The sequence below is a fragment of the Mustela nivalis genome (genome assembly GCF_964662115.1).
Source record: "Mustela nivalis genome assembly, chromosome: X".
Taxonomy (NCBI): domain Eukaryota; kingdom Metazoa; phylum Chordata; class Mammalia; order Carnivora; family Mustelidae; genus Mustela; species Mustela nivalis.
The window spans coordinates 12,093,441-12,115,905 of NC_139040.1; the positions used below are offsets into that span (position 1 = coordinate 12,093,441).

The 22,465-nt window shown below is 43.8% G+C and overlaps 1 protein-coding gene across 4 annotated transcripts in view; it reads left to right on the forward strand.

The window, feature by feature from the left end:
• Nucleotides 1-723: 723 nt before the first annotated feature.
• The window catches only part of ATP11C (ATPase phospholipid transporting 11C (ATP11C blood group)), a 186,738-nt gene continuing 164,996 nt past the window's right edge, over nt 724-22,465 (forward strand). For all 4 annotated transcript variants that reach the window (XR_014307190.1, XM_082717560.1, XM_082717561.1 and 1 more), the window contains exon 1: nt 724-1,752. Coding sequence is in view for 3 of the 4 variants with exons in the window: in XM_082717560.1 (XP_082573686.1) it covers nt 1,726-1,752 (27 nt within the window). In the remaining variant the exon portion in view is untranslated. The remainder of the gene's footprint in view (nt 1,753-22,465) is intronic.

Below are 22,465 nucleotides of genomic sequence, written 5' to 3' on the forward strand. Positions count from 1 at the left end.
GCTCCAGCGAGGAAAAGAAGCGCCCGTGCCCAGCAGCAAAGGCCCTTCACGACCCGAGGGGAGGCCTGTGGTGTAGCTGGACCCTGTCCCCAGCTCGAAAGTGGCAGGAGAATGTGGCGCGGCCGGAGGCTCGTGTGCACGTCCCCTCTCTACTCGTTTCCTCTTCACTCCCACAGAGGAATCGGAAAGTTCTTCTCAGGCAGCCTCGGGGCAAGCCGGCGGGGCGGCGCAAACCGGCTGAGGTGGGGGTTGGGATGTCCGGTCTCCTGGCACATTCTAGATTCGGGTTTTATATTTAATTTTTTGAAGTTTCACAAATTCCAGCTCTAAACTAGGAGCTGAGCGTGGAGAGGGTTTCCTGGGGCATTCATGGCGAGACCCAGGGAAGGCTCCCGGCATTCAGGGCTTTGCCTCATTTATTCTCCTCACAGTTCTCACCGCGGGACTTTACCGAACACTCCGGGCCACCTCATCCAGCCGGTGCCGAGAATCGCCGTTTGGCCCAGCGGTCTCAGCCGCTTCCTCCGGGCAAACCCCGTCCGGGCGAGTGGGGGAGCTCCCAGCCCGCAGTACGAGGCAGAACGGGGGCACGGTTGGACTACAACTCCCAGGATGCTCTGGGAGGTGCGCGGGGGAGGGGGCCAAGGGGGAGGGGTTTGGGGTTGGGGGGGGCGGCAGGGAAATCCCGCCCCGCTGCGCAGCAGCAGCGACACAAAGCCTGACTTTACAACCTCATAGAGAAAGTGGAAGTAAGACGGCTTAGGTGGGGAGGCAGGACGAGAGGAGGAACTGGAGGAGGGAAAGCCGCGTAGGTGGGCGCGGAGCGAAGCAAGGGTAGTGGGAGACCCGCGCCTTTGCAGATGAGGAGGGGGCGGCTTTCATAACTAATCCCCCCGCTCCGCCCCCCCCCCGCGCTGGGGTCTCCACAGTGCCCTGCCTGTCCCCACTCCTCCCCGCCACGGAGCGGGGAGCCGGGCTGCCTCGCGTGCTCGGAGCGGGCCGGCGGACTGCACCGTGGCTCCCCAGCCCCGGTGCGGGACGAAAGCGCGGGGCGGAGCGGCCGCCGCGGACCCAGAAAGGGCTGCGAGCGAAGCGGTGCCGCGGGCGAGTTAGGGCCGGGGCAAGGGAGTAGTGTGGGGCTGAGGAGCGGTGAGGCGCGGGGTGCCCCGGGAGGGTCCCCCGTGCCCCAAGTGGGGCGGAAGCACGCGGGCTAGCTGCCGAGGCCGGCGGGGAGGGAGGGCGGGCGGTGGCGCTGCGCCGGGGAAGAGTGCAGACAGCGGGGTGCCGAGCCCGGCGCAGGCGGAGAGATTGGGGCGCCCCCCTCCCCGCGGGTGGAGCCTAGTGCTCCTCCGCCTTCCCTCCCCCGCGCGCCAGGCTCGCCTTCTCGGCGGGCTGCGGCGGGAGCGGCGGGGCGGCGGTGCTGGGGCCAGACCAGGGGGAGCGGCGGGGCCGCCGCCCCCGGGACGGGCGGGCCGGGGGCGGGCTGTGAGTGAGGCGGGGCGGGAGCGGGGCGGGGGGGGGGGGGCCGCGGGCGCCAGGGCGAGAGGGCGCGGGCGGCTGGGGGGCGGGGGAAGCGCGGAGAGCCTAGGAGGGCAGGCGGTGGCGGGGCCGCCCGCCTCGCCGACAGCTTCACGCCGCCGGCCCACGCCGCAGTGTGTTTTGTGGACGGCACCTTCCCAGACCGCCCAGTAGAGCCCAGCTCGGCGCCCGGCAGCCTTCGTCGCGATGTTCCGCCGGAGCTTTAATCGTTTTGTAAGTACACTCGCTGCGGCTCCACGCGTGCGGTTTGCTTGCTCGCCAGCCCTTCGCTGGGTCCCCCGGAGCAGTCTTCTGAAGGGATCGTTGCATCCCTGGGAGCCACCACCACCGCCCTCTTTTAGATTTTTCACTGAACCACGTTGCCCGGGCGGCCGGGGTGGGGAGGCAGGTAGGGCTCCCGGAGTCTCCCCCCTCCCCCCGGACAATGTAACCAGAGCTTCCCGGGGTGTAGCAAACTGTCTCCGACGGGGGGCCGCCCTCCACCCGGATGGTGGTGGGATTCGTGGGGGGACCGGTCCAGGGGCCCCTCGGTTTGCCAATTAGCCGAAGATGGCGTTTTATTACCAGGGAGGTTGCTTTCTTTTGTTTCCTCTGCCACGAGCACATGGAGGTAAACCTAGACCTGTCACTGTGTCCCAAAAAAAGACCTGGGGAGTGAGAGAGCTGGAGGCGAGGGCAGGACCCGGCGTTGCCCGGGGATCGGCCGGCCGGGGGTCTGCTGACCCGAGGCCAAGCAAACTTTGGAGACCCCGCCTAAGAAGCTCACCTTTAGGGTATAATAAAAGCGAAGACAGTTGTCAGGGTGGGCTGGGTGAATGTGGAGACCGCGAGGAGGCTGCACCGCGGCGTTTGAAACCTCACCGAGCACGGAACGCCCGGTGCACCGAGCCCGTTGAGAAAAGGCAGGCTCCGACTGGATTTCTCCGTCCACGTTTACCCGCTTGCAGATCCCCAGAAAAGGGGAACTGCATTTCCGTGGGAGTTTGGCATTAGGGAAAAGCGATTTCTAGCTACTGACTTTTTTGAGTAACCTGTTTACTCCTAGAGAGTACATTAAGAATGGAGCAAAGCCGGGACCATTTACTTCTGTGCTGCTATTTGTAGTAACTTCCTTAATTGCAAGATGAGGTGGCGGGAATAGGATTTTATTTCTGCCAGTGATGTGAGGGAAAGGGCTCATCTGTAAATTTTGATTTTTCAGTCCTTCAGAAAAATGGTTCAGTGCTGTGCGCTCTCACCCATCCCCATTAAAATATATGTTTGAGAACTAGTCGATTTCGCCCTTTTCGTGTGATTATTCCTTATCAAAGCATTGCTGACATTTTTCAGGCGTCGGATGAATTTGCTCTCAATTTTTTCTGCATTTGAAACTTTCTCAAATGAACCCTGGCTAAAAGAAATCATTGCACATCCCTTTTCGAGGGTATTATCACAGTAGCGCTATGTTAATGTTTTTCTAAATGTTTACCTCACCCAGAAACCTGTCTTATGAAATTGGAGATTACATGTGGCACAGAGCAAAAGAGGTTGTACATATCAAGAATCTTGAAATCTGTAAGAATTGACTTGTACTGGATGCTTTGCCAAAGCAAGTAACTAAAATTGGTTTCTCACATTTAGCCTGAGAAGGTAAAAAAGCATTGTACTTCATAGTTCTATTTTACATAGATTCTTGTGATCCCGGAGTGTTGTTTGGGGCTGACGAAAAGGGAAAGGTGACAAATAGAGCTAATTGTAATAATTGGAGAAGGATAATCTTTTCCCAGGGCACCCGAATAGTCGAAAGCAACTGGACTCTGGTTCATGATGAATTATCTTAATATTGAGATGCTGACATCCCCAGTTCTTTTTTTAAGGATTTGAGCATTTGAGAGCATACTACCCCCGTATTGGTCTCAAAGCCCCCTTGGCTTTTCTTTCGCTGAGAGTGATCTGCATCGTTGGGAGTCTGGTCTTTAAGCAGGGCTGGCCCAGGAGGCCAGGGCATGCAGTAGAATTTGCAGCAGTTGCGAGGAGCCGGCCTGCAGGTTTGAGGCCAGTACTTTGCATCCCCGACCAAGATCTCTGCAGAGAATCACTTAACGCTCACACTGAAATGAGCTTTGACCTCGTTGTTCGCCTGAAATACCCGACTGCTCACATTTTCCTGCGCAACCATGACTATGGTAAGTCTTGGGAAGCTGGAAGCTTCTCAGGAGTTGTATCTGAGCTGTAGGCCTAGGGCAAGGAATTAATCTGCAAACCATTGGATTGGATTTGAAATATGCTATTGAATACTCCCCTAAAGAATGACTTCAGAATTGGGGAAGGGGGCAAATTTTATCTCCCCTAGATCACTAAGTCTGCACTGGCCTCTGCTTTTGCCTGGTAGAGATTATTTGACGAGCACTCCCATTTAAACCACCAGAAGGCTACAATTCAAGATTCAGGTTGGACTTTGAGACTTTCACAGCAATGTGGATGTGGTCCAGGTTGTGTGCTGTCTTATGATGGCTTTCATATTTCAGAAGTGGGGCTGTGAATTTGTTTCAGAATTAAGCGGTTTTCTGTGTGTTACCTGTCCGTGTCTAAAATTGACTTTGAACATGACAAATTACAGTTGTGTTGATTATAGTTGTTGGTCACTGAAAACTAGATACATGTTGCCATAGGGCTTTACATTTTAAACCTGAGGTGGGAAGTAAATACCTCTTGGGAGTTAGCGTCATCTTCTGTGGCTCAGTAGTGTTTGCTGAATCGTCTTAAAAATACCATTTATTTCCTCAGGTTCTCCAATTTCAAGCTAAAAGAAATAGCACTTCATTGTATTTCTTAAAGATATGGCCTTGACTATATTGCCATTCATAATTGACTTCTTTTTTTCCCTGATGAATTATGACTTTCCTTTTGACAGTTTCAAGGTAGAAATTTGGTGGATTTGGTGTGGGATCTTAGGGTTTAGGCTTGGAGGGGGTGTCTTAAAAGATTTAAGAGTTGGGTATCTGAGTATTATAAGAGTGCCATCTGTTCCCAGTCGGATCTCCATTTTCCATAAATATAATAAATAAAAAATAGTAGCTTTGTCTCTACAACTTATTTCCTTTAAAGACATTTCTAATTGGAAGTCTGGACTAGTTGAGACTTAGGGGGTCAGGGACTTTGATGTTATCCTTTTGCTTTTCATAAAATTCCTACGATTACAGTAGCATTTTCACATGGGTTTAAAGGCTTAATGAGAGTTGAAATAACAAGAGTTAACCACCCCCATTTTTAAAAGATGTTACTTTTACAGAGTTTTCACACCCAACGTGGGGCTCCAACTCACAACTCCCAAGATCAACTGTCGCATGCACCACCAACTGAGCCAGCCAGGCGCCCAACCTCAGACCTTTTTGACATTATATTTCATGCTAAAGATTCAAAATAATACATTCCTTGATAAGTAGATTCAGGGGAGTTGGCCAGTAGATACTGTCAATTTAGCTTATCAGAGTGATTAAACAGTCATGGATTTCTAGGTCATTGATAAATGAAAGCTTAAATTCTGAGTGTGAAATACTGGAAAACATTTGTCTCTTGATTGTAGAAGCTCTCAAACTGCTTTGGTTCCATGAAACATACAGCATATAGTAATATCACAGAAAATGTCGTCGGATCAAAGAAGCGCAGGACTGGAAAGCAATTAGAGTGCGTAAGGTGGAATGAAAATTCAGAATCAGACCAAAAATATTAAAAATAATGATATCAGTAGCTAATTTATTACTTTGAGTCCAAGGCAAGGCCAGTCCAGTGAAGCAACATTGGAGGCAGTAAATAAAATAATTCTGGAGTTGGTGTTCTGTTTCTTTCCTTCCTTCCTTCCTTTCTTTTTTTTTTTTTTTCTTCTTTTTGGAGCAAGAAGGTTCCCGGTTTCCTCCTTCAGTTATCAAGGTAATTAAGCTTTTGTCGTCATCAGTCCCCGCCCCCCCCTTTTATTTTACTAAACCCTTGGCCTGACATTGCTGAGCCTGGAAAAAAAAATTTTTTTTTGATCCTGGAAAATATTGATGAGTTCGTTTTATTATGTTTAGACATTTATTCAGGTGTGTATATTGCAGTATTTTTTTCATGCACACAAACCTTACAAGTATACACACATTTGGTCTCTGTCCCTGTTTCTGGCACAGAGCTCCTAAAATCCTAGGAATTTCCTGTGATAAAAGCAATAAAAGTGTCTTTTGTTATGTTAATGAAGTGACTTTTGGAAAGCCCCTCTGGTTGGGGGGACTGGTTGCCTGGGGATCCAACCTTGTGATCAGAGGGTTGGAACTTTGAGGCCCACCCTCCAGGGGAGGGTAGAGGGCCTGAAGATTGAGTTCTATCGCCATTGGCCAGTGAATTAATCAGTCGTACCTCTAACGAAGCTTCCATAAAAACCCAAAAGGACAGGGTTTGGTAGACCTTCCAGGTTGGTGAACATGTGGAAATTTGGGGAGAGTGGTCCACCTGGAGAGGACATGGAAGCTCCGGGCCCTTACCCCAGACCATGCCCTGTGCTGCTCTTCCATCCCGCTGTTTCTGTGTTAAATCCTTTTATGGTGCACCAATAAGCTGGGAAAATGTTTCTCTGAGTCCTGTGAGTGGCTCTAGCAAATTAGTAGAAGCTGAGGAGGAAGCTGTGGACTTGTGTCTGGAGGCTGAAACTCAAGGTGGCTGAAACTCTGCATCCTCCAGTTGGCAGTCGTGTGGTCCGAAGTACAGATGGTCATGAGCACTTGGGACTGGCGTCTGAAGTATAGGGAAGTGTGGGTAGTCTTGTAGGACTGAGCCCTTAACTGGAGCGATCTGATGCTGTCTGGGTACTTTTCAGAATTGAGTTACATTGTAAGACACCATAGCTGGTGTCTGGTCTGAGAATTGCTTTTTGGAGTGGAGGGGACCCCCCCCCCCGGGGCCCACACACATATTGGAATTGAGTGATCAGACCTAAACATTGGGGTATACCATATACTGATTATCAGTTTTCTAAATAACTAGAATAAATACATCTGATGCTTAAACTCTACTGACCGTAGTATAATCTTTATTAGATGATTTATGTTATTTTATGATCTTGCAGAGCATTATTTCTTTCAGCAAATATTCACGGCGCACCTACTGTGTATAGGGCACTATGGTAGGCCCTGTGGACACATGGGTGAGCGAGTCAAAGTCCCTGTCTTCAGAATCTTTGATCATCATTACATGCATGGCTATAGGTACAGAGGACATGGTGACTACCCTATGTCTAACACATTTATAATGTACCATGAAGCTTGATTTTCATGAAGAAGTTACTGTTGTATGCTTACTTGCCTTTTTTTTCCCTCTACCGAAAATAGTGTACAATCTCAGTTATATCCGGGTTGTTTGGATTGCAGATTAAAAAGGAATTTGTTGCGCTTGACCCTTCAATATGACCGATGCATGGCATACTGCTCCTTGCAAATAGATGCTAGTCTGATTCTGTGTAAGGTAGGAAACCTATTTTTGGGAAAAGTCACTATTACTCGAAATAAATACTATTTATTCACTTACTATTAAATTATATATTTAAAAGCCTGAAAACAAATTCTGTCCCTTTTTTTAAAATTTTTTTTTTAGTGATTAAGCAACATAAAATTCTGGAAGTCTTCTAAATACCTTCTGTAAAGGTTTACCATTTGCTCCTGTTTATGACTAACGGTTTATAATTCAAACCTCTATTAGTGGGCAGTATTGAGTGCCCACAAATCAGGTAGTTTCCAGTGCTCTTAATGAACTTGTAGCAAAGGTGAGATTTGGGCAGGTGAAGCAGCCATTTTCATACTGATGCAGCGCTTGGAATGAGCTTGTTGTCTTCTTCTACCGGTTAACCACCAGCTGGGCGATGGGTTCAGCTTCCCTAAGTCTGGATGATACGCAAAGAACTAGCCCATGAGTGAATTCATATACTGGTTGATGGGACACATCATTAAGGCTGATTACTTGTCTAACACGGTTGATCAGTTCTCTCCAAAGAGGGTGAAAGCATGGGACACAAAATAAAAATACTGTTTTTTGTGGGGTTTTTTTCCCCACCAAGGAGGTGGAGTTTCTTGTACATCTGTAGTGTTTTATACAGATTAATCTTTTGCATCTGGACTCTGAGATTGAGACTTTTCTGATTGGGTGGAGGGAGTCTCTGGGCTTCCGTAGGTGAGTTAGGTGCCTTTTTCAAGTTTGTTTCTGTTCACTTCACACTTAACCTTCTTGGCTTGGTTCAAGGGTGGATCAGTGGTGATTGTAAAACAAACATTAGCATGACTGCAGCGTATGTTAACACTACTGCAGTTTAATGATGAATGAGCACTCAGCACTGCAGATATGGTGTGGTTTGCCCTATGCCAGCACACTGGCAGACAGCCCCCTCGGTTCTGCAGTGTATAGATGGATTGCTGGTTTGGCTGACTTCTTGATTATCTGGCTTATAGATAATGTTGGACTGTGGATATCCAGATCTTTGGGAGGTTAATCTGTATTTGTGAAGTACAGATCGCCATCAATTTCTTTTTTGCCCCATATATATTTAATAGAATATAGGAGGATTAGTGAGGCCTATCCTGTTCAAGCATATTTGTTTTTTTAACCTCCATTATATATTAAAGTATTATGTTGGCTGTATTTTTCGAGTCTCTTCTTTGCCTAGGTATTACTGGAAAAATCAGAGTCTTCTTGATAATGATCTTGCAGCTAGTGTAGCTTCAAGTAAACAGTAGATGCTCAATAAATACTTCTGGTATTGTTTTGAACTGAATTGTTAACCCAGTTAACAGATCTGTAGAACTACAGATCTACAGAACTACAGAATCTCTAGTCTCAGGTGAAAATGATCAGAAAAAACTAATATTTTTTTCATGCCTGCTTAAAAAGTAATCAGAAAAACTTTAGCATTTCTATGAGGCTGTTTTTTTTTTAAGATTTTATTTATTTATTTGACAGAGAGAGATCACAAGTAGGCAGAGAGGCAGGCAGAGAGAGAGAGGAGGAAGCAGGCTCCCTGCTGAGCAGAGAGCCCGATGTGGGGCTCGATCCCAGGACCCTGAGATCATGACCTGAGCCAAAGGCAGCGGCTTAACCCACTGAGCCACCCAGGCGCCCCGAGGCTGTTTTCTTAATTCCAAAGATTATCTTTACCACTTCCCCCTTCCTTGGCCATACATAAAAAGCTGTAATTAATGTACTGCCCTCAACTTCTAAAATTATAAGCAAATTTATATTCTTTTTGTTAAATGCCCTTCATAAGCTTATATTTTATGTCGCCACCAGCACATCAAGTCTTTTCTGAAAAAACAAAGCTGCAGTGTTAACTCTTCAAGAGCTGTATATCTTTTGACTTTCCTTGGTAAGTGTGCATTATTTTAATTCAGGATATCACTTAGTACTTGGTGCTGGGAATGTAAAATACTTTTCCTGTTTGCACCTCATTGCCATTGGTTGGTTGGGTATCTGTAGCGAGAAGACAGCAGACCAAAGGAACTGTGGAGTTTAAGGGATTTGGAAGCAGTTTTTTTTTTTTTTTAAGATTTTATTTATTTATTTGACAGACAGAGATCACAATAGGCAGAGAGGCAGGCAGAGAGAGAGAGAGAAGCAGGCTTCCTGCGGAGCAGAGAGCCCGATGCGGGGCTCGATCCCAGGACCCTGAGATCATGACCCGAGCCGAAGGCAGCAGCCCAAACCACTGAGCCACCCAGGTGCCCCTGGAAGCAGTTTTGTTGTGAAAAGAGACCCAGCCTTGTTAAAGGGTTGGTGCAAGTTCTAGTTCTGCCATTTACTGCCCAGCTTGGGAAATTGGGCACATCAGTGCGATGATCAAAATGTCATCTTTGGACTCCTTGCACAGGAACCATCTGGGCTGCTTTTGTCAACAGAGTCCTAGGACTCAAGCCTCATGAATCCGAGTCTCAGGTGATAGGTCTCTGATAACTGCCTTTTTAGCAAGCATTCCAGATGGTTCTGGAATTCACTAAGATTTCAGAACACCCATGACATAAACATTGAAATATTTATTTTCTGTGTACACTCTGTTCACCTGTCTCAACTTCACTTTTCCTCATCTACAGAATGAATGTAGTAATACTTCATGAGGCTGTTGGGACAATGTTTGGTAGAGTCCTCCCCACTATTCCAGTTGTGTCAGACGTTCCCCAGCCACTCTCAGGTTTCGTGGCTTCTTGGCAGAACTCATAGGACTTAGCATATAGTTCTGCTCCCAGCTATGATTTATTAGAGCAAGAGGATACAAAGCAAAGTCAGCAGGGGGAAAGGGCGCATGGGGCCAAGTCTGGAGAAAACCAGGTGCAGCTTCCATGGTCCTCTCCCACCGGCGTCACACAGGTTGTGCTTAATTCCTCCAGCAACGAGTTGTGATAACTTGTATAATGTGTTGTCTACCAAGGAAGCTCATTAGAGACTCTGTGCCCAGAGTTTTTACTGGGACCTGGTCATGTACACGCCCCTTGCCCGGTATCTGCCAAAATTCCAGACTCCCAGAAGGAAGACAGGATTTAGCATAAACCAAGAATTTAGGCACAGCTGGCTACTCTTAACCATTTCGGGTGATGGGAACCTTCGGTGGTGGGAACCTTCCCAAGATCCAAATCCAAATCCTCAGCTGGATACCAGCTTTTTAAGCAGGCCTTTTTTTTTTTTTTTTTTTTTTTTTTTTTTAAAGAATAGCAGTCTCAGGCCTGCTCTGTTAACCCTCTCCTACACGGTACTGTTGGGAGATACTGGTATTTGTCAATGAAGGGAAATGACTTGCCCACCACGGTCGTCCAGCTCAGCCGCAGCAGAGCTGAGGCTGAGACGCCCAGCAACCACCACCGCCTTTTGTTTGCTGCACGCAGCCATGCTTCCGGATTATGGGTCATCCTGTTTCACATTGTCCAGTGCATTCACTCTCTGTCACTTGCAGCAGAAGAACAGCCTGCCGCTGGGAACTTGATGCCCCCAGTGGGGGAGCCAGGAAGTATTGATGTTTCTGCCAGTTTAGCGTCAACACTTGCTGGTTTCCTCTCTGGAGCATCACCAAGTTCGTGGATTTTCATTTTTTCCTGACTTTCGGATTTTTGTTACAACCCCTTCCTCCTTGTTCCATTCATTTACCCATAGTCCCAACACTCATTTGCATCATTACTTCATTGCATTCTATGCATGGCTGGCTGTTAGCTCATAGGCAGTGGGTTCAAAAATTTGGGGGTGGGAGGTCACCCAGTTCCAAAGTGCAGACATTACTGAAGAGTATTTAGTGTAGGATGACTATATAGGGAAAACCTGCCAAAAGAAAAAAAAAAAAACAAAGAACAAAATTCTTGGATTAATAAATGAATTTTATGGCAATATTTATAAATACTGTTTGCATCCAGGAGAGTTTTTACAGTCATGAAAAACCCCAGGGATATCTCTGCTTATTATTAAGTTTCAGCCTTTTTTTTTTTTTGCTGTTATCAAAAAGGAAAATTAATAATTGTTTATGATTTAGGCAAGGAATGAATCAGGAACTCGTACTGAAGGATGTAGTAATCCTCTAGATCAACAGGGAGCAGAAGCCAGGAGCGAACTGTCACAAATAAGGAACAGCTGGGTAGAGCAGATTATGTAAGCTACACCTGTTGTGTAAGCAGTGGGGATGTTCTTTAAGCTTCACAGTTAATGTAGTTTGCAATAATATGGATTAAGGGCTCTATAGTATAGTGCACAATTAACTTTGGCTTCTTTTCTGAAAACATTTGCGTGAATCACAAGCTTCCTTGGTACACTCTTGCCTTCCTTGTGCTGTAGAAGTACGTAAGACACAGACCTGGTCTGCAGAACTTGGAGTCTGTTAGAGATGGAAGATCATATACAAGACCAGCCTCCTTATGAGGCATTTGGTCATCAGTCCTCGCTGCTATCCTTTTATTTTATTATTTTAAAAGATTTAACTTATTTATTTGACACAGAGAGATCACAAGTAGGCAGAGAGGCAGGCAGAGAGAGAGGAAGGGAAGCAGGCTCCCCGCTGAGCAGAGAGCCCGATGCGGGGGCCCAATCCCAGGACCTTTGAGATTATGACCTGAGCCGAAGGCAGAGGCTTAACCCACTGATCCCCCCGGGTGCCCCTGCTATCCTTTTATAGAGGCACACACGGTAAGTGCAGCCCACTTTCAGAAGGGGGCACTGAATCTCACTCTGCCGGGGTGGAGCAGGGGCATTTGTAGAGGAGGTAGCCTATGAACTGGGTGGTAAGGGACCCAAAGTATTGAAGTTCATGGAATTTTAGGGCCAGGCAGCCTCATTACAGAAAGAAGCAATTACTGGAGAATTTGGACCAAGTTATTGCTTATGGGACTTAGAGCAGCAGAACCTGTCAACTTAGAGAGCACGGGTTCCACCTCCAGCTGCTGGAGAAAGACCACAACCTTGGTCTTCAATGCCTTATGTTTGCTGTGGTGAAATTTAAACTTGAAAAGAGGGAAAACTAAAAAATGGATTTCAGGCAGCATTCAGTCTTCAAAACAATAGCGACAGGAATTTCCCTGTGACTCTTCCGAAATGCATGACTCCAGTGATGGTGGTTATCAGTCTTCTGATTTGGGGCAGGAGCAGTCAGGTAGGAGCCAAGATGGAAGCAGCTGGGGTAATATTTCAAGACACTGCTTCATGTAATACATGGTTATTTGTCCTGCTTATCTAATGAGTGCATACTTTAAACTTTTACTACGTGGGGACATTGTGGTAGAGGTTATTATCTCGAGTAGTGATGGTCATTTATAGGCATACCTCTCTTTATTGTGCTTCGTTTTACTGTGCTTTGTAGATACAAATCAAAGGTTTATGGCAACCCTGTGTTGAGCATGTCTGATAGCACCACTTTTCTAACGGCACTTGTTCATTTTGTGTCTCTTGTCACATTTTGGTAATTCTCACAGTATTTCAAACATTTTCATCAATATTATTTGTTGTGGTGGTCTGTGAAGTGATTGTGACTGACTGAAAGCTCAGGTGATGGTTAGAATATGTGTTTAGCAATGAAGTTTTTAGCAATAAAATTCGAAAATTAAGGTATGTACATTGTTAATGTTATTGTACACTTAAAAGACCCCAGCATACTGTAAACGTAATTTTAAAAAAGATTTTATTTATTTACTCGACAGACAAAGATCACAAGTAGGCAGACAGGCAGGCAGAGAGAGAGGGGGGTAAGCAGGCTCCCTGCTGAGCAGAGAGCCCGATGCAGGGCTCGATTCTAGGACCCTGAGATCATGACCTGAACCGAAGTCAGAGGCTTTAACCCACTGAGCCACCCAGGCGCCCCAAACATAAACTTAAAAAAGATTTTTTTTTTAAAGATTTATTTATTTATTTGACACGGAGAGATTACAAGTAGGCAGAGAGGCAGGCAGAGAGAGAGAGGAGGAAGCAGGCTCCCTGCTGAGCAGAGAGCCCGATGCGGGACTCGATCCCAGGACCCTGAGATCATGACCTGAGCCGAAGGCAGCGGCTTAACCCACTGAGCCACCCAGGCGCCCCTTAAAAAAGATTTTAAGTCCTCTCTACACCCATGGTGGGCACGCTCAAACTCACAACCCCGAGATCAAGTCTGCCTGGCACTCCATTAAACATAACTTTTACATGCACTGGGAAACCAGAAAATTAATGTGACTCACTTGATTGTGGTATTTGCTTTATTGTTGTGGTCTGGAACTGACCCTGCAGGCTCTCCAAGGTATGACTAGATTTTAAAAAGATAGGGATCAGGCCTTGGTCCTTACAGTAACCTGTTTCACTACCGCTAGACAACGTGGGTCTTCAGTAGACATTCACACTTGACCGTGTCATTGTGTGTTACTGGAACACGCATTGCATCTTACTCCCTCAACACATGTATCTCCACACGATGTTGATGCATTTTTGTTTTTCTCATCACAACTTCTAACTCTCTTCCAAATGATCAACATCTCTTTCATATTTGTTCCTCCTTCGGTCTTCCTCTTTCAGTAAATGACATCATCCCTGACCCACTTGTTCGAGCTAAAAACCTAGTAGTCATCCTTAATACCGCCTTTCCCTTCATCTCCCTCACAGCACATCTAGTAGGTTTGGTTTCTGAAAGAGCTCTCAAAGCCGCCCACTTCTCTGCATGTCCACCTCGACTGCCATCCAAGTTCAGGCTGCCACTGTCCCTTACCCAGGCCATTGGCAATGGATGATCTCATCCACTCTTGCCCTCTCCAATGTATCCACCACGCAGCACCAGAAAGATCTTGTACAAATGCGTATCTGAAAGCCCTCAGTGACTTTCTTCTGCTCCCTGGATAAAAGCCTGACCAGTATAAGCTTGTACTCTTTTTCACTGTTTTTTGTTGTTGTTGTTGTTGTTGTTGTTCACTTTTAAAAATGGAGATATAATTCACATAGCAAACAATTCACCATTTTATCTTTTTTTAAAGATTTTATTTATTTGAGAGAGGGGGAGAGCACGAGCTGTGGATAGGGGCAGGGGAGGAGGGAGAAGCAGACTCCCCGCTGAGCAGGGAGCCTGACACGGGGCCCCATCCCAGGACCCCGAGATCATGACCTGGACCTAAGGCAGACATTTAACCAACTGAGCCACCCAGGTACCCCAACAATTCACTCTTTTAAAGTGTACGCCTCGTTTTTTGTGTGTTTTTTTTTCTTCAAGTTTTTGTTTAAATTCGAGTTACAATGTTAGTTTCAGGTACGGAAGTTAGTGATTCATCATTAAGTGGATTTTAGCATATTAACTATTTTGTGTAGCCATTACTACATTCTAATTCGGGAACATTTTCATCACCCCAAAAAGAAAACATGTACCTATTAGCTGTTAGTCCCAATCCCTCCCTTGAGGCCCTGGCAAACACCCATTTACTTAATCATCACTGTGGATTTGCCTGTTCTGGACATTTCGTGTAAATGGACTCCTACAATATTTGGTCTTTGGTAATTGACTTCTTTCATTTAGTAGGATGATCTCAAGGTGTTTTTTTTAAAAGACTATTTATTTGACACAGAGAGAGAGATATCACAAGTAGGCAGAGAGTCAGGCAGAGAGAGAGGGGGAAGCGGGCTCCCTTCCGAGCAGAGAGCCCGATGCGGGGTTCGATCCCAGGACCCTGAGATCCTGACCTGAGCCGAAGGCAGAGGCTTAACCCACTGAGCCACCCAGGTGCCCTTCTCAAGGTTTTTTAATCCATGTTGTAGCACTTATCAGTACTTCATCCCTTTCTGTGGCTCAGTAATCTACTGAATGGATATACCACATTTGGTTGATCCATTGATCAGGTGATAGGCGTTTGGATTATTTATACTTTACGGTCAATATGAATAATGCTGCTGTTTTGAACATTTTTGTACATGTTTTTGTGTAGGCATGTGTTTTCAGTTCTCTTGGGTATATACCTTGGAATGGGATTGCTAGTTCCTTTTTGAGGAACTGCTGAACTTTCCCACAGCTCTTCTCCACTTCTTACCTTTTTTAAGAGAAGAAAACTTGGGGGGCGGTGCCTGGGTGGTGCTGTCAGTTAAGCATCTGACTCTTGGTGTCCACTCCTGTCATGATCTCAGGGTCATGAGATCGAGCCCTGCATGGGGCTCCACACTAAGCTTGGAGTCTGCTTAAGACCCTCTCTTTATCTCTTTCTAATCCCTCGCCCCCTCTAAAATAGATAAATAAATAAATAAATCTCTTAAAAAGTTTAAAACATTTTTTAAATTGTGGTAAAAAGCACGTAGCATAAACTTTGCCATCCTAAACTTTTTTAATTGTATAATTCAGTAGTGTTAAGTGTAATCACATTCTTGTGCAACAGATACACAGAACTTTTCCATCTTGTGAAACTGAAACTTTTACCCATTAAACAGCAGCCCCTCATTTCCCTCACTTGCCTCACCTCTCCTCCCCCAAGCCCCTGGTGACTAGCATTCTAATTTCTATTTTATGAATTTAACTACTTTAGATACCTTGTATGAATGGAGTCATACTGTATTTTTTTTCTTGTGACTGGCTTTTTTCACTGAGTGTAATGTCCTCAAGCTTCATCCATGTGGTAGCATGTGACAGGACTTTTTTTTTTTTTTTAAGATTGTATTTATTTATTTGATAGATCACAAGTAGACAGGCAGGCAGAAAGAGAGGAGGAGAGAGGCTCCCCGCAGAGCAGAGAGCCCGATGTGGGATTCGATTCCAGGACCCTGGGATCATGACGCGAGCTGAAGGCAGAGGCTTTAACCCACTGAGCCACCCAGGCGCCCCGACTTTCTTCTTTTCTAAGTCTTCATGTATATACCGCATTTGTTTATCCGTCCATTCATTGATGGATATTTGGGTTGTTTCCACCTCTTGACTATTGTGAATAATGCTGCTATTAGCAGAGGTGCATAAATACCTCTTCAGGATAATGATTTTAATTCGTTGGGCTATATACCCAGAAGTCGAATTGCTAAATCATATGGTAGTTTTATGTTTAATTTTTTGAGGCACCTCTGAAGTTTTCCGTAGTAGCCAAACCATTTTACGTTCCATCACCATAGCAGAAGGGTTCCAAATTCTCCATCCTAGTCAGTGCTTTTTTTTGGATAGGAGCCATTTTAATTGGTGTGTGGTGATATTTCATTGTGGTTTAGATTTGCGTTTCTCAGATGATTAGTGATGTTAAGCATCTTTTCGCATGCTTTTGGCCATTTGATTATCGTTGAAGAAATGTGTATTCAAAGTGGTTTCCCAATTTTTTACCAAGGTATTTGAGTTTTTGTTCAGTTGTTGCAGTTCTTTATATATTCTAGATATTAACCCTTATATACTCTAGATATTAACTCTTTATCATATATGTGATTTCCAGATAGGTTCTTTTATTCCATAGGTTGCCTTTTTACTTTGTTGATTGTTTTCTTTGATGCATAGAAGTTTTTTAATTTGATGTCCCATTTGTCTTTTTGCTTTTGTTTCTTGGGCTTTTTAGTGATATATCCAAGAAATAATTACCAAATCCAGTGTGTCACGAAGCTTTTTCCCTGTGTTTTCTTCTACGATGTTTATCCTTTTAGGTCTTACATTCAGATCTTTAATCCATTTTGAATTGACTTTTGTATGTGGTGTTAGAATCCAACTTCATTCTTTTCCATGTGGATATCCAGTTTCCCAGTGCCATGTGCTGAAAAGATTCTTTTTTACTCGTTGAGCGGCCTCGGCATCCTTCTTGAAGATCTTTGACCATATACATGAGGGTTTATTTCTGGATTCTATTTTATTCCATTGGTCTGTGTGCCTGTCTTTATGCCTGTACTATATTGTTTTCATTACTGTAGCTTTGTGATATCTTTTGAAATCACAAAGAATGAGGCCTCCAACTTTGTTCGTGTTCTTTTTTTTTTTTTAAGATTTTATTTATTTATTTGAGAGAGAGAGAACAGGGGGAGGAGCAGAGGCAGAAGGACATGCAGACTCCATGCTGAGTCTGGGCCCCAACATGGGGATCAAGCCCACAACGGAGATCATGGCCTGAGCCAAAATCAAGAGTGAGAATTGTAACTGACTGAGCCATCCAGGTGCCCCTGTTCTTTTTCAAGATTGTTTTGGCTATCCAGGGTCTCTGGAGATTGTATATGGATTTTAGTGTGGATTTTTCTATTGCTGCAAAAAATATTCCTTATTTTGTGTGTGCTTTCTGCCGCAGGACCTTTGTATATATCATTTCTCTTGTCTGGTAAGCTTCTCTATGGCAGTCAATGGCCTCAATTCTTACTCATTTCCCAGAGCTCAGCTTGATCATTTCCCCAAAGAAGCTGACCCTGTCCTTCCCTCAGACATTGCCAGCTTTGCAGCTTCTCATAGCATCATGAACCTTTCCTTTACACTCTTATCACAATTGGCTTTACATTTGTATATTAATTTCCTTTGCTAACATAATTAGTATCAACCTTCCCTCTACATAGTGTTTCATGAGGGTAAGAACTGTGACCGTTTTTGCTTATTGCTGTGTCACTAATGCCTCAGTGCCTGATATAAGCCCTTAATACACGAGGATGGAAATAATCTTGTTATTTTATATGGATCAAAATTTAAATGGATTTTCTTTATTATTTTTTGATTTTTCATTTTACCTTCCATATAGGCATTTGTGTTCTGTTATGGTGTGTGCAGAAATAATTTTTCCAGTCAGTGCCTTGAATTACTGATCCTTGGCATGTGACATGTTGCAGGTTTGTGGAATTTAGTTGTAAGTTGTCCTTGTCGTCTTATCATTATAATAACAGTTAAAACCAGAGTGGTAAGTCCCTGGCATTGTTTTAAGTGCTTTACAAGCAATCGTTCATTATATGCATTTGCTTATTGTACATAGGCTTTTCCAGAGAAAACAGAGTCAGTAGGCTGTGTGTGTATGTGTGCGTGTGTGTTTACAGATATGTACATACCTATGGATTTAATGTTTAGTGTTATTTGTATGTATAAATGTAAATAAATTTCTCTATACATATATTAAAACTTCATAGGTATGTGTAGACATATAAACTTATTTTAAGGAAATGACTCAGGATTATGGAAGTTGACAAGTCGTAAGTCCTGCAGTCAGCAGCCTAGAGACCCAAGAGAGCCAGTGGTGTAAAGTCTGAGGTGGGAAGACCTGACAACCAGGAGAGCTGACATGGAAGTTCGAATTCGAGAGCCAGTGTTTCGGTTTGAGTCCAAAGGCAGGTTCAACCAATGTTCCAGCTCAAAAAAGCTATTAGGCAGGAAGAGTTTCCCCCTTGGGAGCGGGGAGGCCAGGGAGGGGAGCCAGTCATTCTGTTCTCTTCAGGCTTTCAGTTGGTTGGATGAGGTCCACTAGCATTCTGGAAGACAACGTGCTTTACTCTCTCTGCCAATTCAGATATTAATCTCATCCAAAAATACCCTCACAGACACACCCAGAATGTTTGACCAAGTATCTGGGCACTACATGGCCCAGTCAAGATCATGCATACAATTAACCATCACACTTACGTGATCATGAATGAGCAGTCTAAAGTGTATATAGATCAAGAATGAAAGACCTTACCATAAATAACTAATTTGCTACCCTTTCCATCCATCAGATGAGGAGCTTAGATTGCTACACAATCTGTAAAGGCTCAGCGAGTCCTAGAACTAAAAAGTCTTAAAGGCCATCCAGTTGTCCAGCCTCTTCATTTTACAGCAGAGGAAATGGGCAGAGAGAGGACAAGTGGCTTGTCCAAGATTATTCAGTGAATGGGAGTTCAGAAATAGGGAATTCCGGGCCCAGCTCTGTCATCTGTGTCTTCCCATTTCCTCTTCTGTGAACTGTGAGGGCTCTTGGGTCATCTATATTTAAGTTTTCTCCTAGCTTTATAATTGTGTAGTATATGTTTTAAGCTTCACAGTCAAGCAGTGGAATTTTTTTGTTGTTGTTTTCTGTTGGGTTGTTTATCAGTGTTATTCTTCAGGCCTTTGTCTCTTGATTGCTCATGTGACTGTACCTCAAACTTCAGTTTCTTTAATGAGTGGAGACTAAAATGTCTATACTTTGAATGGGAACCATGACAAATTTTAGGCTGTTCATGCTCTTCATTGGCTTTTTTTTTTTTTTAAGATTTTATTTTTATTTATTTGAGAGAGAGACAGTGAGAGAGAGCATGAGCAAGGAGAAGGTCAGAAGGAGAAGCAGACTCCCCATGGAGCTGGGAGCCCAATGCGGGACTCGATCCCGGGACTCCGGGATTATGACCTGAGCTGAAGGCAGTCGTCCAACCAACTGAGCCACCCAGGCGTCGCTCTTCATTGGCTTTTAATAGTGGTTATACTTTTTGGTTTTACACTGCCCTGAATGATTGGGGATCAAATGTAGCCCCATGCCTTTGTTAGTACTATGTTCTAGAATTAAACTCAACTCTGAATATATTGACTTTTCGCCAACAGCCGTAGTGGAGGAGAGCATTTTTGGTAATGCTAAAATATGATGGGCAGGCTTCCTGGGGAGCACCAGCCCTGCCTTTTTTTGCTAGTGGCCACCTGACATTTTTTCCCAAAGACACTCTTACTCGTGGGTACTCAATGAACACGATTAGCTGCACGGTAGTAGATAGGGAGGCAGCCCTTGGATTGGCTGAGTAGCAGCTGCTAGGAGACAGTAGGGTGCAGTAAGTAGGCAATCCATATGTGTAAATTTTATTTTTTTATCTTTTATAAACATATAATGTATTATGTGTAAGTTTTAGAATCAATAGTATAGTGGAGCAGAATTTGGTACTTGCTGTGTTTATTATAGTCATTGATTCAACCAGAGGATAATAGCCAGAGAAGGGGAGCAGTTTCCTGAAATGGAGTTCTATAAATCCATTTTAAAAGTCATAGTCGTTTGTTTATTTAGGTTAGACCCTAGACCTTAATGGAAAGTATCAGTAGAATATATATATCCCTGTTTTGAAATATAAGGCAGTGCAATTGAAATACTCTTGTGCAAATTTAGACGTATTACATATGACATATTAAAGATAACTAATGAAAGCAATGTAATCAAAATCAAATGAAACCAGTCAAAAGACATTAATGGATTTATAGAGTACATGTTTGGAATTAATAATTTCAGTAGTCGTGAAATTCATGTTGCATCAATAGTTGTCTCTCTCTTTTTCTTAAAATTAATTAATTAATTAATTATTTTTAGTTGTATTTTTTTTTAAAGATTTTATTTATTCATTTTACAGAGAGAGATCACAAGTAGACTGAGAGGCAGGCAGAGAGAGAGAGGGAAGCAGGCTCCCTGCTGAGCAGAGAGCCCGATGCGGGACTCGATCCCAGGACCCTGAGATCATGACCTGAGCCGAAGGCAGCGGCTTAACCCACTGAGCCACCCAGGTGCCCCTAGTTGTATCTTTTAGTTTCCAATACACACACCTAGCCTTGTGGAAGTTTTCTTAAGAATGGGGCCGGAAACTTTGCTGTTCTGGTGCCTCCATTCACCACCACTTCCATATTAAAGAAATTATCTTCATAAAATGTAATGGTTGGTGCTTACAGAATATATGTGCACTGTATGCATAATAATAAGATGAATACCTATATTCCTACCACCTAACTTGAAAATGAGACCGTTCCCAGTATAATTCCACCTACCTATGTGTTACCTTCTTGTGTCATCCCCTGTCTCTCCTCCATATCATCCTGTCTCCCTTCTACTTTGTAACAACTGTTTCTAGGAGTCATTACATTGGCTTTAAGAAATAGCTTTAACACATGTATGCAAACCTAGATAATACATTGTTTTGTTTTCTTAATTTGAGCCTTATAGAGATGGTATACTGTTTTTCTCTTATGTAGTATTATATTTCTATGATTCCTTATAAGGTTTTATGTAACTATAGTTCATTCATTGTCACTACAGAGTAATACTGATTTGGAAATGTACCAGAATTTATTCATTCTTCTGTCCGTGGACCTTCAGGTGCTTTGCAGGTGTTTTTTTTTCCTCCTCTTATGATCAGAAGATACGTGTCTTTTGAGATTTTATATATATATATATATATATATATATATATATATATATAATAATGGGTTTTATCTCTGTGAGTCTGTGCATGGTATGTATAGGCTACAGATACATCTAAGCACACACACTTGGGCGTAAATATAAGACATGCGCACTTAACGACAGGTCTTGAAATGTGTGGCTGTACAAGAAGAGGTCAAATTGTTCTCCAAGGTGGTTTGACCAATATGCAATCCCATTAGCAATGGGGGAATTCCTTTTGCTTCGTACTTTTTGACACTTGGTATTGTCTGACTTCTTATTTTTTGCCAATTCTCTGATTACTAATAAAGTTAAGCATCTTTGCAAATGTTTATGGATCATTTATGTTTCCCTTCTGAAGTATTTATTTATGTCTTTTGACTATTTTTCTTGGGTTGATTATCTTTTTCAGACTGAATTATAATTATGAATCCTTTTTTTAAAGATTTTATTTATTCATGTGAGAGAGAGAGAGAGAGAGGCAGAGGGAGAAGCAGACTCCCTGCTGAGCTGGGAGCCAGACTTGGGGCTTGATCCCAGGACCTGGACATCATGACCTGAGCCAAAGATAGACACTTAACCATCTGAGCCATCCAGGCGCCCCTGTGAATCCTTTTTCTATTGGGGCATTAATCTTTTGTTGGTTATATTTGTTGCAGATACAGTCTCAGTTGGTGACTTGTCCTTTTACTATTTTGTTTGCTGTCTTTTAATAAGCAGGTTCTTAATTTTAATGTAGTTAAAATTTCAGTCTCTTTACAGTTAGTGCTTTATTTATCTTGTTGAAGTAATTCTTGGCTGTGCCAAAACTGGAGTGCTAGTTGCCTTTTTTTCCTAAAAGTTTTCGAGTTTGGCAAATTATTTTCTGAGCCTCATGTTTCAGATCTTTAAAATCCAAGGACTTGAACTAGGTTTTGTATAAACCTTTTACTCTTTGACACTGTAACCTGAAGTAGACTGTGAGGATATGTGCTTGTGTTTTCAGAGAGTGCAGCGTAATGTAGTCATCTTTCCCACTGTGACGTTTCATGTTCACTCCTCCTTGACTTCTCTTTCACTTACTTCCTCACCCTCTTCCTTCCTATTTTCTTTGGAAACGTCTCCAATTGAATTCTGCAGCATTCTAGATTTTCTGTGTTGGAGCGGCATTTCGAAATCGAGATTTGTATGGAGAGAATTGTAGCTATGTGCGCAGGTGGAAGAAATAATAGAGAGCCCTCGTGTACCCTTTACCCAGTTCTTCCCAAAGATAACATCTTTCAAAACCAGTATAATGTCAAAATCAGAGTGTTGACATTGATAGTAGCCACCAATCTTAACTCAGATTTTTCCAGTTATACTTACGTGTGTGTGTGTGCCTGCGCGTGTGTGCGTGTGTGTATGTTTGATATCCTGGTAAA